The 20,093-nt window shown below is 32.6% G+C and overlaps 2 protein-coding genes across 3 annotated transcripts; one reads left to right on the top strand and one right to left on the bottom strand.

The window, feature by feature from the left end:
* Nucleotides 1-3,073: 3,073 nt before the first annotated feature.
* Nucleotides 3,074-13,732, top strand: LOC18109302 (uncharacterized). 2 transcript variants are annotated; one of them, XM_024604018.2, is made up of 3 exons: nt 3,074-3,280; nt 3,611-4,017; nt 12,577-13,732. In XM_024604018.2, exons 1-3 carry the CDS (start codon nt 3,187-3,189, stop codon nt 13,444-13,446), a joined length of 1,371 nt encoding a protein of 456 aa, XP_024459786.2. In that variant the 5' UTR covers nt 3,074-3,186; the 3' UTR covers nt 13,447-13,732. The 2 variants fall into 2 exon arrangements, with proteins under 2 accessions (XP_024459786.2, XP_052309816.1); XM_052453856.1 differs by having other exon boundaries at nt 3,088-3,225.
* Nucleotides 13,733-17,257: 3,525 nt separating this feature from the next.
* On the bottom strand, nt 17,258-19,895 carry LOC7485251 (uncharacterized). Its single transcript, XM_002308373.4, has 4 exons — nt 18,976-19,895; nt 18,215-18,285; nt 17,730-18,117; nt 17,258-17,635 (listed from the first exon to the last, which is right to left on the bottom strand). The coding sequence occupies exons 1-4, from the start codon at nt 19,102-19,104 to the stop codon at nt 17,444-17,446; spliced, it is 780 nt and encodes a 259-aa protein (XP_002308409.1). The 5' UTR covers nt 19,105-19,895; the 3' UTR covers nt 17,258-17,443.
* Nucleotides 19,896-20,093: the final 198 nt, after the last annotated feature.

Consider the following 20,093-nt stretch of genomic DNA (forward strand, 5'->3'; position numbering starts at 1 on the left):
TGAGGGCTTGTATAAAAAGAGTGTTTGTTAATATAATAAAAAATGTTTGACAGGAAAATATTTTTTAGATTTTTCTCTATTTGTTTCTAGAAAATATTTTATTTTGTGTTTGTTTTTTGTAAATTATTTTACAGGAAAACCGATCAATGTAAAATATTTTACAGTTAACCTTCAAACTAAGATTATTTGCTGGAAATTATTTCCAACCCATGAAGTTTCATAAAATATTTTACAAATAATAATTTTCTTTCAATATCATCCAACTATTTCAACCATCAACACCATTTCACAACTACCACCACCTCCATCTCACCACCACTATCAACATTATCTCCTTCTTTTTGACCAACATCACCTCCTCTTTAACCGCTACTACTACCACTATTTTACCGCCACCATCTCCTCCACTGCCACCACAACCACCCCCTCCTCTACCACTACTATGATCACCTCAACACAACAACTATTAAAAAAATATTTTACATGTAAAATATTTTATGCAAAATAAATGCACTCATAGTGAAAAAAAAGTAAAAAAGTAACATAATTTAGCAAAAACAACCACAAATATTTGAGACCCGATCTGCTTTTCTTAGAAAGATGACAAGCAAAATACAGTTCAATGAAATTCGTCGTCAAATAAAACACATTGAAATCAAAATTGATTGTTTTGGCGATTGAATTGTAGGTAATAAACAACTTTCTTTTTTCTCACATGTTTTCTGGCAAGTTTCTTGCTCATCTCTCAAACTTGGGGATTACAATGTGAATAAAATAAAATTTTTGGATAAAAAACTAAAATTAAAGGGATCAAAATGTAATAAAAAAATTTACGAACTGCAATGTGAACAAAATATATTTTATGGATAAAAAGCTAAAATGAAAGGGATCAAAATGTATGTCAACGAATATTGCAAGGGTAAAAGTGCACTTTGTCGCGTGAATTCAAGAAATGGCATGCTAAATTTGTTTAATTTTCACTTTGATCCCGTTTATTTTAATTTTATCTTTATACGATAAATTCAAGCTTAATATGACTAAAGCCTTCAATCAAGTTCAGAAATCTTATTGAAACCTTTAATCCTCAATCAAATGTCAATGTAAGAGACTATCAATTAAAAAACATAATAAACATGGCATGAAAGAATGCAATCAAGAAAAAAATATCTAAAAAAAAAAAAAACTTACACAATGTAATTCATAATACGTACGTATGTATGTATGTACGTATGTGTAGAATGCTTTCATTGTGTACATTTTCGGAAGTGTAAACATAAGCGATGGGCATTGGGAAGCAGGTCCATTTTCAGTGGTGAATAAATGTTTACCCAATCCAAAATTGAAAAGTATATCTCATATCTGCTGATATGATTCTGCACAGAGATTCGTTGGAGGTTGAGCATTAAATATATACAAGTAGGATAATTTTAAATTATTTTTACGTATTAATATTAAAAATAAAAAAAAATATTTTTAACTACTTTAACATAATAAATATTTTTAAAAATAATTTTTAATCATCTAGTAGCTAGTTAGTACATTAATAAAAACTTGAGATTAAAAGGTTTGCTTTTCCTGTAGTTTCAGGTTCGAGCCTTGTGGTTGCTAATATGATAGCCACTAAAAGATTATATGGTCGTTAACTTCAGGACATGTACGATTAGTTGAGGTGCACGCAAGCTGACCGAACACCTACATTTAAAAAAGAAATAATAATAATTTTTCTTTAAAATATAACACGTGTTGACTTCTTGGTCGTGTCACATTCAAAGGTGAAAGATAGCACGTCTTATCTCCTAGGAACGCTGTCCACCATCTCTGTACTCATTGACCATTCATATCACGCCACATCAATTCCAACACGTTTTTTTACTTCGGTCTACTACGCACTGCACTCTATTTAATATTATTAATAACTCGTGTGTTCAGTAATTTTCTTTTTGTTATTGTGTTCCAGCTTGTATTTTAGAATTATTTAATTTTTTTTAAAAATATTAAATTAATATTTTTAATATTTTATTATTATTTTAATAAGTTGATATTAAAAATAAAAAATATTATTTTAATATATTTAAAATAAAAAAATATTTAAAAAACAATTTCAATCTAACATTCATATTGTAAATCTATAAAAAACCGTTTAGGAATGCGGTGCAAACCACGTACTTAAAAAAATTTTAATTTTTTTTTGCTAAAATTTAATATGATTTGTATGTTTTGAATCGTTTTGATGTGCTAATATCAAAAATAATTTTTAAAAAATAAAAAAAATCATTGGCATGTATTTCGGCATAAAAAAATTATTTGAAAAGCAACTGCTATCACAATCTTAAAGCTATTCATTATTTTTTTATGCATTATTTTCTTTTTTTATATATAATAAATAGTTAATTTATATGTTATTTAAAAATCTCAAATACAAGAGAATTTTCTTAATAAAAGTCTCAAATTTTTATTTTCTTAAGAGGATGTTTGGAAATGCACAACTAAAATACTATTTATCCAAAATTTAAAATTATTGTTTTACTTAAAATTATTTTTTTAGTGTTTTTGAATTTTTTTATGTATTAATATCAAAAATAAATTTTAAAAATAAAAAAATATTATTTTAATAAATTTATAAGTAAAAAATACTCTAAAATATAACTTCCAACTACTAAAAAGTCATGAAATAGTGGATTACTTATATACATCTTTTTAATTAAAAAAAATATAGATAAAAGAAACAAAATTTAAAAGAAAAATTGTTGATCGAATTAATGTCAATCTCAATTTTTCTTCTTTAAAGAAAACATTTTCACTTTTTTATTTTTTTATTTTTTTATTATCACCACTCCCCTTAGAGCTCTCCTCCAGAACAGAGAACTGAGTAACAAAACTTTTTTTATTTTCAGCGCTGTTTGGAGATTTTATGAAAATTTAATTTATTTTTTTATATTTTAAAATTATTTTAATATATTGATAAAAAAAATAATTTTTCAAAACTAAAAAATATTATTGTAATATATTTATTTTTTTAAAAAAACAATCACTGTACTTTTCCAAAAATAAAACGAATCTCTGCTAAAGCATTATCTCTCTCCGTCTTTCACTTTGGCCCAACTTTTCATCTTTATCTTCTTTCTCCGCCGTCTAAAAATCTCTAAAGCTAATTTCATTTCTCCGCAACCCTCTTCTTCTGCTTCCATGGAGTTCAAGTTTCGAGCTGGAGACAACAGGCCACCGGTATGCTTCTCCCCGTCATCTAGTATCGGTTATTTTTACGAACAAGCATTGCGAGGTCCGTGCAATTTTCTTTTCTTACCTTCATTTTTTCTAAACCTCTGCTTGGTTCCTAAGAAACTGAAAGGAAAGAAAAGCATAATAATAAAAACAGCCTTGATCAATTCTTAAGTTTTACAGTACCGCTTGATTTTATTTTTTTTCTAATCAAGAATTTATTTTCTTGACGAGTTTCTTGATTTCCAAGTTCATTGTGGCTCAAATGATGGAAGTTTGCTTCCCTTTCTTTGATTTTCTTGGGAACCAAACACCATCACACCTCAAAAAAACCCTACTCTCTTCTCCGATTGAAGCCCACAAATTTTTATGCTTTAATCTTCTCTTCCAGCTTCCTATCCAAACGCTGATCCGCGACAAATTCCCGAGCCAATGCGAAACGAGTTGTTCCTGCGCCGAATCGAGAAGGAGCGTATCAGAGAGGAAATAATTGCACAAGAAATGGCGTGGCGACAAGAGCTGGAAGCGGAGGTGAGGAGGGAGTTGATGGTGGAAAGAGAAATGGCAATGCGAGGAGGACGAGGGATGTCTTTTGAAGAAAGATTGACAATGCAGTTTGATTCGAGGAAGCCTCTGCTGCCGGGTCCTTTCGTGAACCAATTTGATTGTAGCTGGCCCGAAGATCGTTTAGCATTTCACGGTCATGGGGTGTCTTATATGTTGCCGCCGGTGCCAAGGCTACCAGAGTCAGAGATGAAACCTTCAACGGAAAATAACAAGGATAAAGTAATCGTGCTGGTCAGTCTTATAAAACTCTTGCTAATATTCTTAGTTTTTTTTCCTCACTCATAGTTTATTTATTTATTTATCCTTAAATTCCTGCATTATATTTTTAGTAACTTGCCCGTCTAGCAATCTTTTCTTTTTTCAAATTAGGAACATTTTTTTTTTGTTTTTGTTTAATGGTCACAAGGATAATTGCGTATCATGTGAATGCCTTGCTTGTGTGAATCTCTGTTGATTTTCAGCCGTGGTTTTCTTTTTCTGGCTTGATTTGGTGGTGTTTCATGTGGCTTCTTTTGGTCACTTGAACCTGTATTAGATTTAGATACTAACATGTAAGAGGGAAGGGTTCTCCTCTTTTCTTTTCTTTTTTCTCTTTTTTTAAAAAGTCATCTGATCTTGAGCAAGACAAGCAATATCTCTCTCAATCTGAAAAATATGAGGAGTGTTGTTTTGAGAAAAACAATCCCGGAGATCTTCCCATACCTCTTGTGCCGTGACCAAAAAAATAACACTATCTGGAATGTCCTGTGTGAGTGAATTAAGAATCCAAGATAGAATCATATCTTTGCACTTTTTCCTTGAAGCATACTTGTTTGGCTTGTCTATGGTAGATGGCATTATGGTGGTTCCGTCTATAAAACCCTGTTTGGATTTGGCGTTCAAAGAAATCGTCATGGCCCTACACCATGTCAAGTAATTATCCCCATTAAAAGGCTTGGAAATGAGTACCATACCCATTAAAAGGCTTGAAAACGAGCATCATATCTTGATGATCTGAATGGTGCAGAAAATGTGGATTGGTTGAATCAAGTTTGTCTTCATTCAAAGGTTGTTGTTCCACCATGATAATAGGAACCATTCAGAAAAAGGTAAGAATAGAAAAGCTTGTGTATCATTCCCTCCTCTGATATCATGTAAAGAATAAAACAAGAATATTTTCCTTCAAAATAATTTTGCAGTAGGAGACTAAACTTTATACAAGGGAGTTGCTATATTTACACTATTCTATTCTGGGTAGTCTAAGTACAAAAAAAAAAAAAAAAAAAACTAAATACAATTACAGTTAATGAAATATATTTAGCTTTGAATGACCATATATTTCTCAACAAAACCCATTCATTCTTAGTTTGCACAGTTTTTTTTTTCGTGCTCTAAAATTTCTGACAGCATGAACTTTGGAGTGCATTGATTTGTTGTTTCTTTTTCCTTATGAGCAGCAGGACTTGGTTTTATAATTTGAAGCAGCACAGATCCATTCATCTAAATGATAGGGGGTTTTCCCTTTCTTAAATGGTAAAAATACTTTCGTTTTTTAGCAAAGCATTAAATTATACTTTGCACAAAAAAGGAGGTACTTTTTATTATTTAAGTGACAGGAAAAGTAACTTACACAAAGATAATTAAGTGTGTATTAAGGGAGCAGTGAGTAAAAAGGAGTTTTTAAGTGCAATTTCATCCAAATTGAAACCCTATTATATTTTCAATTCAGATGAAAAAACACTTAAAAAGTTTTTTTTCCCCACCATCACCTTAATACCAAACATCATCCTTGTACCACCTTTATACCAAACACACATGAAAACATGAACAGGAGGAGCATATTGAAGGCCATATTTCTCTCAAACTGTGCTGCTCCTACAATCAATCTAGCCATGCATAGATTGAATTAAATCTCAATTGAGGAACAAGTTTATTTTTAGAGAAATTAGATTGCAAATTTGATAATGGAATTGCATAAAAGCAATGCATGACAACATTCTTACAACAACAATCCCATGAAGGAAAACAATTGAGAATCTCAACCAATTAAACAACACACAAATCTTAAAATTGATGTTTATTGTGAAGGCTACAAGTGGAATATTAATTCATGGTGTTAGGCCAATGTTCTCGTAGGAAACAATGTTGAAGGAAAATCGTGTCCTTTACTTGTTGTGGTAATGAAATGTGATAGGTTGATAAAGTAAACATGAAAATATATGCTTATGAAAATTTTCTCAAAGATTGAAAAAGAAAAATACTTTATGTAAGCTAAACACATGATAAATATTTTAGGGAGGAATAAAAACTACCATTGTCAATTGAGCAATGCCATTATTGGCCCATGATTTACATCTAGGCTTGCTGCCAATACATGTGGTGGCTCTACTTGTGATCCAGCAAATTTGAAGTCTGTTCTTAAGGGGCATTGCAGCCATTGAGTAAAGATATCTTCCTAGTTCACTGTAGCTCTATTGTCTGCTACAGCAATTTGTGATTGGTCTTTCTTCATCTGGGAAGGGATGATCTACATTGATGGCTTCATTGATCCCTTGGGCTCTGATTTTTCATTTGCAGGTTTACTTGGAGAACGCTGTTTTGTGTATATGCAGCACGTATTTGTACTTTCCTTTTAACTTTTTTGGCTTCATGCAGGCCAACACTAGTTTTGTGAAAGATGTTCATTTACAAGTGCACTAGTGTTAACGCAGATTGTCAATGAAAATAAAATAGTTTTGCATCAGGATATCTTATAAGCTGTGTAAGCCTTTGTAAGCATGCTTTAACTTGTATATGACCTGGAGCACTGCTCACTGTTTTCTTACAGAGTCAGTGTTATTTTCCCTAGATTTTGTTTATTTTTGTTTCCTAGAAAATGATAGACTTTACTAATAAAATAATGTGATTTATTTTACATGATAGTAGAGTGTTCCAATACATTTCTAATTATTTTTTCTTGGAAGTGACATGACCTTGCGCCTCTATTCTTTGTTAAAGATTGAAAATAAAGGAAATCGATGTGTACTTGTCTAACTACCTCCACATTTTTTGGTCATCATTATTTGACAACCTAGTTTCTGGAACAGAAATGCACTAATAATTTTGTGTTGTGAAACCTGCAGCAATAAAGAAATACACTGATAATTTTGTGTTGTGAAACCTGCAGCAATAATGATGAATATTGCATAAGAGAGAAAACAAGAAAAACACACAAATTTAACGTGATTCGACAATATACTTGCATTCACATGAGTGAGGAATTTTTATTTCATTACATGTCAAATTACGGTAAAGGGGTATTATTAGAAATTACTAATACCCCAGGGCAGCTAGGGTTTACTATAAATACCTCCGCTCCTCTTGGTTCGCTTTACTACCCTCGCTCAGCTCTACTTCACCCCGGTATCTATCTATAAGCTATATATTACAACAATTTCCACCTTGGCAAATATCGACCTCGTAGGAGAAAACTGAAGTAAACATAACCTGGAACTCCACTTGGGACAATAGGTTTGGGACGTCTCTCATCTAGCACTTGGAAACATTAATCAAGTTCATGCAATGCTTGAACTTATCTATAGTAATAGGCTTTGTCAAAATGTTTATTGCATTCTCAAAAGTGTGAACTTTCTCAAGCAATAGTTCACTAGATAAAACCAATTCCTTGATCCTATAAAACCTCACATCTATGTGCTCGGTCCTTGCATGATACATCTGGTTCTTTGCCAAGTATATGGGCATTTTGACTATCACAATGTAATTGAACTCCACCTTGTTGAATACCTAGCTCCTTGACCAAAACTGTAAGCCACAAGGCTTCCTTGGCAGCCTCAGCCACTACCATATATTCTGACTTATTAATAGCTAGTGCAACTAGTGACTGGACCATAGACCTCTAACAAATAGGCCCCTACCAAAGTAATTACATAACTTGTGGTAGACCTTTAATCATCCAAGTTCCCTGCATAGTTTGCATCCACATATCCCATAACTGAAAGATCACTCTGTTGTCTGCTAAACATTATGCCATAATCTATAGTATCCTTTAAATATCTAAATATTCTGAAATGATATGCTAAAGGTGTACTCACTGGTTTTGTATTATCCATACTAAACTTTTCTAACACTTTCTCAACATAGCTACACTAGTGAATATGATCCTTTCACTACTGTCATAGCATTTTCACTCACCTTTAGTACTCCCACCTTCAGATTTGAAACTGAACACAATACGGTCTAAGGTGCCCAATGAAATCAGATTCTTTCTCAAATTCGGTATATGTCTAACATCATACAATGTTCTAATAGCATCATCAAACATTTTAATCTTGATATTTCCTATTCAAACAACTTTGCATGGATTATCGTTACCTATCAGAATAGAACAAGAATTAACTAACTTGTAGGTGTCTAATCAATCTTTATTGGGTGTCATGCGATAAGAGCATGCTGAATTCAATAACCATGAATCTGTGAGATGACTTGAACTAGATGAAACGTAAAGCATATCTCCAATACCACTCTGAGGCTTGTTCCACTACATTCGCAGACTTTGATGTGCTCTCTTTGTTCTCTGTATCTCTCCTTTTTTTTCTTTGAATATTCTCATTTTATGTGTCTTGTTTTTCCACACTTATAAGATTGTATGTCCTTCCTCTTCCTGGATTTAGACTGAGCTTTGTTGTTCCTCGATTTGCTCCGGGACTTGTTTCTCTCACGCTTTTGATTACACCTCACAACCAGCCCTTCACCTTGTGAATTTTCATCATTAGCTTTCTTCCTTATATTAAAGCTTAATGGGTTACTTCTGATCTCCTCCAATTGGATTGTTTCTTTCTCACACATCAAAGTTGTAACTAAATTTTTGTACGCAGGAGAAACAGGTAGGGAATTTAGTAACATCAATGTTTTGTTTTTGTTGGCGAACTTTACATCAATTCGCTTCAAATCACTAACAATTTGATTGAACACATTGATATGCTGATTCAAATTTTTACCCTTTGACATCTTAAGATAAAATAGTTTCTACTTAAGATAAAGTTTGTTTGTCAATGACTTGGACATGTACCGACTTTCTAATTTTTTCCCAAACTGTTGTTGGTGATTCCTCATCCATGATGTGATACATCACGTCATCATCCAGACAAGGTCTAAAAGTTGTCACAACCCTCGCTTCCAGTTCTTGCCAATTTGTGATGTTCATGCTTTCTGGTTGTTTTTCATATAACACCTTCACCAAGTTTTGCTGCACTAACAGATCTTTTACCCTTTGCCATAATTTGAAATGACCAGATACATCGAACTTGACCATGTTGAATTTGCATAAGAAATCCTTGACATCGTAGCCAGACTCTGATACCAATTGTTGTGAAACGTGCAACAATAATGATGAATATTGCATAAGAGAGAAAACAAGAAAAACATACAGATTTAAAGTGGATCGGTAATGTGTCTACATCCATAGGAGTGATGAGCTTTTATTCACTAAGGCTGTGTTTGTTTCTCGGAAATTGGTTTCCGGGAAACCACTTTCTTGTGTTTGTTTGTCATTAGGAAAGTTGGTCAACAGAAAATACTTTCCGGTCAACGGAAAACACTTTTCAGTCAAAGAAAAATTTGGCTTGGTTTCCAGGAAAGTGTTTTCCTTTTATTTTGGGCGGAAAACACTTTTCGAAAGTTGTGAAAAAATTAGAAATGTCATATTATTTGCTGATTATATCAAATTTGGTCCTCAAACTTTTGATTGCTATATATATTTTGTTTTGAATATTTATTTTTTAATTTCATCCCTTAGAATTTAATTTTTATATTAATTTTGGTTTTTATTTTTATAATTGTTATTTACTTTTTCCTTATCATTTTTTAATTGAAATTTTTTATCTATCAAATTTGGTCCTCATTCTTTTGATTGTTACTTATTTTATTTGAAATAATTTATGAAATGTTAATTATTATTATTTTAATTTCTTCATCTTTCAAATTTTTTATTTTTTAGATTTGATCTCTATTATTTTGATTATTATTTATTTTATTTGAGATAATTTATGAAATTATATTTTTTTTCAATTTCATTCCCATTCAACTTTTTAATTTGTAATATTTGTTCCTCATTATTTTAATAAACTTGAAAAAAATAAAACATTAATAAGTTATTTTTTCAGCTCATTTTTCACGACATAACTAAACACTGGAAAGTGTTTTCCAACTTATTTTCCATTACACTACCAAACATCGGAAAATAATTCACTTTCCCGAAATTCACTTTAAAAAAAAAAAACTACTTTCCAGCAAACAAACGGGGTCTAAATGTCAAATTACTGTAAAGGGATATTATTGAAAATTACTAATATCCCTAGGACAGCTAGGTCTTTTATAAATATCTCTGCTCTACTCAGTGCGCTTTGCTCCCCTTGCTCCGTTACGCTGCACTTTGGCATCTATCTATGAGCTACATACTATATTATTTTGCACATTTAAGGGGTCCTTTACACGTGGAGGAATTTTGTATTCCGGTAGTAAGACATTTAGAAATGCATGGCTTTAGTATTATTTCTCCTCCTTTCCTTTTTCTCTAATCCACTCCTTGGAATCTAACAGTTGTTGTTGATAAAATTTTTGGTTTTTATCCTTTCAGGAAAGAAAACATGTTCTTTTGAAAAATGTGCGTTGAGATGTCATGATTGCTGGTATTTGAAGGTTAGAACTTAAACGGCTATTCAAGTTAGTGTGTTTGTTAATTAACCTTTTTACATGGTGCGATTTTTTGTGAAATGTACTAAAACTGGTTGTTTCTTACTTGGCCTAAGCTATCAGTTTCATTGGTACACTTCTTGTTTGGTTTAAATGCACACACGAGTTAATTTTAATGTACACAATATACTATTCTTGTTCCCAAATGCTATAGCATTTGCCTATAATCTCAGGCCTAACTTTACTAGTAAAGATTGCTCTGCTCTATTGGATGAGAGAATCTGCAACTTTGAGCCGTGATGCTTTTGTAGTTGGTCATAAAATTTTGGTATGAAGGCAGTGTGATCTCTATGAGTTTTTGGACCAGAAAATTATGACATCATACTCTCTTTAGAATGGTGGTTAGATGAATCTTTAGAATGGATGTTAGATGTATCAGTTCTTAAAGAGAGGATGATTGAAAAAACAAAAATGCATAGCCAGTGCTTTTGTTGGATGCACAATATTTGAACATAAGTCAAGTTAGAAATATATAAAATCTAGAATCTAAGATTCATTCAAGTTATACTTAATAAATTTAAGCGATGAAAAACTTTTCTGTCATGACAGATTTCAAACTATATTCTTATCAGTTTGGGTCAAGATTCATAGCATTATTTTTGGCAGTTGTAAAAATCTTGATGAATATGGTTTATATGGCCAATATTTTGTTGAAATCGTACAATTTACACAATTTAAGCCATATATTCCCTTATATGGGGTGGGACCCCTCACAATTCGAATGAGTGGTGGTAATATATGAAATATCATACATGACTGAAAACTGGAAATGTAAGATCGATAGATGAATGGTATGGACCGTGGACATCATAAAATAAAACAACCTAAAATCAGAAGCCATTTTCCAAAGAGTTTGCAATCTCCATTATTGGTCAGATTAGTGTACATGTGAGTCTCATGGGCGTCATTGGTTTGACCAAGGAAGATGATTAAAGCTTTTGAAATTGAGAAGAGAAGAAAGGACACAGTTATGGGAAAAAAACAATTTCTTTTTTTCTCTGTTTTAAAATTGCCAAAGGAATCATTATTCAACTTTTGTTCAACTAACAGCCTTAATTGGTAATTTGACTAAAATAAAGGTGACTTCAAGAAATTTTACTGATGCATGATTTGGAGAAATTTATTCTGATCACTTCAGAATTTACTTTTTGTTTTTTTGATCTCTGTTATCATTAAGTCCATGGCTTGAACCGTAAAGAGAAACGCTAACAATTCCACATGAACCAAAAATGCTTACCCTCATTGCGCACCATTAACTACTGTAATTCATCTGGCCTTATGTGTGAACTAGTGTGGTGGTTCTCTGAAATGGTTTCAAGATTTACAGATGCTAAGTACGATAAGTGCATAATGGTTGCCTGCCTGGGCTCTTTAGAAATTTATCAAAGAAGTTTCAGTTTTTTCTTCATGGTGAATTATGTCTGGTTGTGTGCCCTGCAATTGTTGCACTCTGCTATATATGTTTCTGTTAATTGAATGTCGCACAGAGGAGAAGCAGAGGTCCCCTTTAACATATGCAAGTTATGTTATGAAAAAAAAAAGGAAGAATGAAGGTACGTTTTAGACTTTAGTTAGCTTAATAGCATTACTGTTCGTTGTACTAATTAAGAAACCAGTGACTTATTTGAGATGGACTAATTAAAGGAACCCTTATTCTGAGCAAGCATGTTTGTTGATCATAGAAAGAGGATGTCTGTTTTGGAAGTCTTTACCGGATCAGATGTTTGCATTTAAATTTCCCCTCTATAAATCAGTATGTTTTGGCAGAAAATGACGAGTGATAGGAGGATATCCTTGTTAAAATTCTATCACCACAATTTTTTACTAGTGTCAATAAGTATTCAATCAATGTACGCTTTGATTTTGCACTTTTTTAAATACAATCTGATTTATTGTATTCTATTAAATTTTGTTTTTTGTAGTAATCAATGCTTGAGCATTGGAGCATGGATCTCTCTTATTTTGAGAAAAACACCAATGAAGTTTTCACCATTCATAAGGCAATTACTGTTTCACATGACTATGGTTATGTACTTACTATGTTTGAGTGTTGTGTTGCAGAAGAAACCGGATCCAAATCTTTGTGGAGCGAAGAGGAAGGCTGTAACACCAGCTGCAGAAAGTGTTGGTGAACTTCCTTTTGCTGGTATAAAGAAGAAACCCAAGGAAGAATGGAGTTGTGCCCTATGTCAGGTTAGTGCTACAAGTGAGAGAGGTTTGAATGAACACCTTCAAGGCAGAAGGCACAAGGCCAAGGAAGCAGGATTGAGAGCCCAGAAGATGGCGAGGAATCCCAATAAAGCATCATTGCCAAAGGAAACCACAAAGACAGCTAAGGTAACCATCCCCACTGCAGGCTTAGAAATGGAGGCAAAAATCGAAGATGAATCACTTCAACTTAACAAGAGTGATAACTTTTCAAACAAGAAAATTGAGAATAAGGAAGAGAGAGGGAATAGAAACGATGTGCAATTAGAGCAGAAAAATCAGCAACTGGAGGACTTGAACAAAAGTATGGCAGAAGCAGTTCAGACAAAGGAGAGGACACCGGAGATTAAGATGAAAAAGAAATTTAAGTTCTGGTGTGAAATGTGCCAGATTGGAGCCTACTCTGAAATGGTGATGGAGGCTCATAAGAAAGGGAAGAAACACCTGGCTCGGCTTCAGAAATCTAGTCAAAACGGTGAAGCTGTACAGGCTGATAAGAAGGCAAAAGATTCAGAAGTTGCGGTTAAAGAAACTGAAGATTCAGAATTTGTGGCTGAAAGAGCAACTGATTCAGGACTCGCCGCAAGGGGAACAGACACAGAGAGAACAGAAACTACTGTTGCAAATGCAGATGAACAACGTCCACCTTCTACAATAACAATGGAGAAAGAAGGGGTGCATCAGTCAGAAATAATAAGCAACCAAGAGAAGATGAGCAAGTGAAACAACCATCCTGGAATCTTCAAAAAGTTAAATGTATCGTAGACATAGGTTTGGGGCTGTAAAGGAGTGTTGTTCTGTAGCATATTCGAACCCCTGTTTTTTCATTCGAGTCGTAAAATTGTGAGACGATGCCTGCAGATCATTCAAATCTGGAAACTCGGCAGATTAGATAGTCTCCTTGACAAGGTCTTTGGAATGAAATGTTCTTCATGCTGACGTGACCATAGACTCTTAAAACTGGTGTGTTATCCATTGCTGAAAGCTGCATCTATTTATTTTTGCCGTAGGATTGTGTTTTTTTTTTTTAATTTTAGTTATTTTTTAATTTTATTATTATTATTTTTATTTTATTTTTAAATTATTATGATGCGATGTTAAAATTAAATTTTAAAATAAAAAAAACTTTTTAATACATTTTTTTTTTTTAAAAAAAAAAACCTTTGAAATATAGATCTAAATCTCGGCATCGAGGTCCACTTTTGGAATGGTAATGTTCTTCATGCCTCGTACCATGGCATCTAAACCCTTCACATGCTTTTTACAGTAAAACAGCCGTGTGCGCTTGCGGTTGGTGACTCTTTTTTCCTACCATCCACAGTGAATAAAACTTTTCTACGAAGTGAAAAGGCCCACTAATAAGTTCAACACTAGATATTACTCTGACATGTTTAGCGGCCACTAACCCGATAGTCAGCGCTATGCAATCAAGTTTTTATTTTTCTAACAAAAAAAAAAAAATAGATATTGGTATCTTGTTTTTTATTTTTTAAAAATATTTTATCTGTAAATTTAAAATTAAATAATTTCACCTAGAAAAAAACATGTTAGATGAACTTCGATTAGTCTAGGTTAACATACAATCCAGGCACGTGGGCCTTTAAGTCCAGACCCGTGTTTCTGAGTTTTTTTTCTCATTTAAAGAGACGGATGACATGTTGTTCATCTTCCAGCATAGATATGATCACCACCGTAGCTAGAAAATCTGGACAATGAGTTTTAACTCAAAAAATCTATTTTTCAACTACTGAAAGCTAAAAACACACAAAAAAATCCAAGAACTTGTAGAAATCAATTTAGCAACCCAATAAACCCCAAAAAGGCTCAATCATAAAATCAAATTAAATAGATTTTCTCATCCTCGATCTAGATCTTGTTTTTAGATAATATTGAGGCTTGGAACAACTATTAGAAGACTTTCCACCGAATGGAACTCATTAACACAAATTTAAACTATTTTGATGGTCAGAATAGATATAAACAATGATTTTCTCTCTCTGAACCAAAATTCAGTAATCCTCTCTCTCCCTCTCCTCTCGTAGAAAAGGATTGAAAAATAAAGAAAATAAATTTCGATACTAAAATTAAATTTCTTAAAACTAAAGGGATTAATAACCTATAAACCAAGAAATATGAGGGACTAAAATAATTTTTTTGCATTAAACTCGAACATCTATGTTCTATGTCATTTTCACTTTGAAACTAAAATTAAACCTTAATTGTATAAAAAACTTGAGAATCAAATTAATATTTTTTTAATCTAACTATTCAAGTACACAGTTATTTGTGAGAGAAACCATAAAAATGCTTTAGTGTTTAGTATTTGTTAGTGAATTGTTCTTCCACCGAAAGCAACAAATAATAATCTCCATTGATTGCACTCTCCATCTCCATTCATTCATGAAAGGAACTCGCTAACCACTATCGTTATGCATGGCTTGATGAATTGGTCCTTAGTCTAACCCCAGAGAACAGAGCAGGCCCCATCAACTCCATCTTTGAAGTTTGAAGGCATTTCCCTTCCTAACCAGCACAGGCCCCATAACGTACGAGAAAAGTAACTTCAATTCCAGCAGATCACAGACCTACCAATCTTGTCAAAATACAAACTGTTGGCTGTAGCAATTACAGCACCAAGATTCGAAGTCCACGTTTCTTTATGGAAATATGGGTGCTGCTGATAGGTTTTGAATACAGTAAAGGCGATGAAGATAATAAAATAAAATTATTTGAAAGTTTTTGTTGTGATTATGTTAGATAAATTTAAAATTATTTAAAGTTTTATTTTCTAAAAATATAATTTTTTTTTTACTTTGAATAATTTTTTAAAGGCTGAGATGTCGCAAATCACAAGTTATCCACTTGTCAGGTTTCCAACGACAATCTACACGAACCATAATTGAGAAATCTTCTAAATTTCTATTTTTAAAAAAGAGATTGTTATGTCTAGAGTGCTAACTTTTTATTTTGTGATTTATGTAGATTTTTTATCTAACAGACAACCTTCTCACAATAAAAAGCATAACCTATTTATTATAAAAAAAATCTGAAAAATTCTATAAATTAGTAAAATATCAATTCCCCTCTAAATAATATACATACATTAAATCAAGACAATTTTAAAAAATAACTCAACCAATTTCTTATTTGATTTTTCTAAGTCTAAAAAAATAATCTATATATTATTTATATTCTAATCCTTAATTTCGAAAATATATTTAATCAAGTCATACTTAATTAAATAATCATAGTTTAATTTCTGACTAATTGTTCTTAATGTGTGTGACCCATTAGGTTTCTAATATATTATCCCAAATATAAATCATAATTCTAATTAAATAGAATTAAATAATTTAATTTATTATCAATTCAACAATTGATTAATTTTTTTTTGAAGATTAGGTGCATCATCAAGAAAAGTGTTATAATCCCTAAAATATTAAAAAAGTCATTAGTGTTTGACTTAACCTTTTAGTAACTGGTTTCTCGGTGTAATTAATATTCTTTCATCAATAATGCTTTGATTTAACATTAAAGTATGAAGTATGTCTATCATATTGAATCATGTTTGTTTTCTATATAATAATCATTGATTATTTAAATAAAATTTAAAACCTTTTTCAAATTTCATTCCACTTTGACCAAGGATTTCTCAGTCAATGTAATTTTAAGAACAGATAAAATAATTTTTCTAATTCACCTAAGATGATGAACCCTTTTTTTATCACTTAAGTACCTTCATATAATTCATATTATATCAAATGTATACCTTTTTGTTATCTCAATTAAGATAATATGTAATATAATCAAAGTATAATATTTTATATATAAGATATTTAGTGATTTCAAGTCTAAAAATCATGTACACAATCATCACACGAGCATTTCTATAGACATGAATGATTTGTCCATATAGAATTCTCATGCGAGTCAATTCATTGTGCATGTTTTATAACAAACACCTACATATTAGTTCTAGATATCATTTATATCTCAACTTATAAGAATAATTGTTTTTTTTAAATAAAAAAAAACATAATATATATCGATCTCTACGACGCTAATAAATATCTATTATTTAAAAGAGCACCACAAATATTTTTGAATCAATATTTTGATGTAATAAAAATCTCATAATAATAAAAATTTTATAATTTACAAGATATTTTTGTCCCATGAACTTTATCTTTACTCTAAATTTTTTATTCTACTATTATATAAATATTAAAAATAATTTAAATTTTTATTAATAATAAATATATATTAATATGAATATAATAATATCATTTCTATCCGGCAAAATCCAACAGCCACTGCCGGTCAAGAAAGTCGAATGATACAATAGTATAAGCCTATTCAACAACCAAGAACACGAGGCAAAGAAACAAAATTGATAGGAGCCCCACATCAATTAACCAAACCTAAAAGCAACTTCTTGAAATATTCCTGGCTCCTAGCTCTCCTTGTGACCAAACTGCAAGCATTATTTACAAAAACTAATAAAGAGATCTAATGAATTTAGCAAACAAATTGATTTCTGAACAAAGGGCATCAATTTCTTCATTTCATCTATGTTAACAATATATGGAACTATCTTTTTTTTTTTTCCTTTACAAATAGAAACAGGAAAACGAGAATTAACCATAACAAGTTGAGGCAAGGGATACTTTTCCAGACTTGCCACAATACAGTACCTACAACTGGAATAATAAGAATGGACTCAAACCCTCAAAGCCACCTGATCTTGCCAAGTAATCTTCCTCTTCCCTGCCCTGCTGGATCCATTTCCAACATTCCTACAAGCTGATAACTTCCTTTCATTATGCATCTCATCACTAGCACCTCTCATCAAACTAATTTTTGGCTCCTCTGTTCTCAACATGTCACCGTTAACATGTTCTTCCTCTTCAGTCTGCAATGGAGTTAAATTATCATGTTAGCCCAAAATAGAAAGCAAATGCACGTGTTCAAAGCTCGGTAGTTAATAACAGTTAATAAATAATTACCGAAATTTCGTTCAAGTCAAAAATTGGAGTATTATTTTGAACAGTGGCTTCCTTGACACTGTAAGTCCTTTCCTTCTTGTTCAGGTCAGGAATTGTTGAGTTTAGCAATGCAACCTCCCTTCCAATGTGAGTCTTTTGCTTCTTGTTTAAGTCAAAAATTGGAGCAGGGTTTCGCAAAGTGGCTTCCCTTTCAATGTAAACCTTTCCTTTCTGGTTTAAATCAAAACGTGGAACTGGTGGTCTGAGAGAAGAATTATTTCCACAAGAGTTCTTCTCCTTTAGTTTTTTACTAGCAGTTACTAAGTTCTGTGGTTGCACAAAATTTTGCTCCATTGGGGGTTTCTGAGACTTGTTTTGTGTCAAGTACTTGTATCGTCGTCTCAAAAACCTACAATTCACAAGGTAAACACCACCCAAATTTCAACTTTAATATCTGATTACGAGTCTATGCAAATATAAAAGCATATAAAGGCAGAATACTTTACCTGACTTCAGCCATTAGGGTCAATTTTTTCTGTCTCATCATCTGCAATTTCCTTTTCTTGGCTTCTGTTTCCTGAGAAATGCTTAGGATTATAAATCCATCTATAAACAGTTCTATGTTGCAACCTAAGATGGAGAACTTAGAAGAACTACATATCAAGTAATTAAAAGAGAAACAAAAGGACCCAAAAAGGTTTTTCTGTTGAACATCCAAAGGGAAAGGTAGGGAACCCATAATATTGGGAATTATTCAACCGGACAGATAGGTAATAGGGGTAAAAGCATTGTTTTTTAATAAACCACACAAATCATCTGTGTGAAAACCAAAAATGCATACAAACACATGCCAGGGGATAAAATCAAAGAGATTAGACACTACGAATTCATGAATTAAACCCAGAAACAGTTGCCAGATAACAAGTCAACTGATCTGTATGGATGCTGATTCAGGGCAAGAAACGTGCGAGATCATGAAAAGATACCAAAATAGCACAAAATCCACCCTCAGACAAGCCTTATAAAGCATTTGGCTTAATAAGCTGCAGGCTTAACCCTTCCCAGTATCTAGCTTAGGAAAGGCAAGATTCACATAAATACTGAAACAAATCAAAGACAAGTTCATTTCTCTTGTTATTCTCAATAATCTCAGCAACCAAAAGAGCATATGAACAAAACCCAACAAAGGAGATCTAACAAAACAGCAGATCTAACCGAAAACCCACAAAGAAATCAGAAAAGCTCGAAAACCCAGAAAAGCTACTACCTTGTATAACTCATCATAGTCCTGCATAAGACTCTGATGCTTGAGCATGATCCTTGGATCTTCATACATGGCAGCATATGAAGGAGGAGAAAAGTCCATCGCAGCAACAGCAGCTTTCATCTTCTTCATGATGAGAAAAGATAAAAACTAGCACCCAGAAACTAAAAGCAAAGAAGAGGCTTTGTATGTTTGATGGATAGGAGGAGAAAAATGAAAGGAGAAAGATGAGAAAGGTAGAAGAAATAAAAGGAAGGAAACAGGTTAGAGAGAGTTTTAATGAGAAAGGAGAAAGAGAAAGGGATGGGCAAGAAATAATAAAAGGAAAGATGAGATCGAGAAGGGTGAGGGTAGTGAAGAGAGATGAGAGATAGAGAGAGGAATGGGAAGGTTCTTGCTTTCCTGTTTTCCCTGTGAAACTCTGACCAAGACAAAGAAAACCCAAAGAAGCCCACATAATTCGGTGAAAAATATGTGTTCTTTTGAGACATGAGACAGTGATGAAGATGGGATTTTTTGGGGGGTTGCAGAAGGGTATTTCTGGCATACTGAATTATGGGTCTGTGAGGTGAGGTGGGTTTGGTTGGAGGACAACATTTGAAGACATCCCATTCGAAGACATCTTATGATATCCTTCTTTCTTCTCTCTTTTCTTTTTTGTTTTTCTTCTTCTAAACATGAATTTTGGTCCAGCTGGGCCATTGAAGAAAGAGAAAGAGAAAGAGAGTTGGGTGGTGTGGACTCTTCTTTGTTTTTGAGAATGGGTTGCGTGGAGTTTCCATGTTTCTTCCTTCTTTCTTATTTGGGTGGCTTTGTGTTTTTTAGCTTCTGTATAGAGAGAGAAAGAGAGGGTCTTTTGCGGGTGTATTTTTACCCTCTTTCCCCCCCTCCTAGTGAGAGAAAGAGACAGAGAGAGAATGGGTTGGGCTGAAAAAGCAAAGCAAATAGATAAATGGGATGATGCTGTTTTTCTGCTGTGCTGCTGCTGCAGTTATTGCTTGTACCTTATTCTTAGGCTTCGGATTGCGGTCATCTCTCTCTCTCTCTCTCTCTCTCTCTCTCTCTGAGAGATGAGAGATGCTTTTCATTTCCCCATTATTAATTTCATACACGCACACCAT

The sequence above is a fragment of the Populus trichocarpa genome, chromosome 6, assembly GCF_000002775.5.
Source record: "Populus trichocarpa isolate Nisqually-1 chromosome 6, P.trichocarpa_v4.1, whole genome shotgun sequence".
Classification (NCBI taxonomy): domain Eukaryota; kingdom Viridiplantae; phylum Streptophyta; class Magnoliopsida; order Malpighiales; family Salicaceae; genus Populus; species Populus trichocarpa.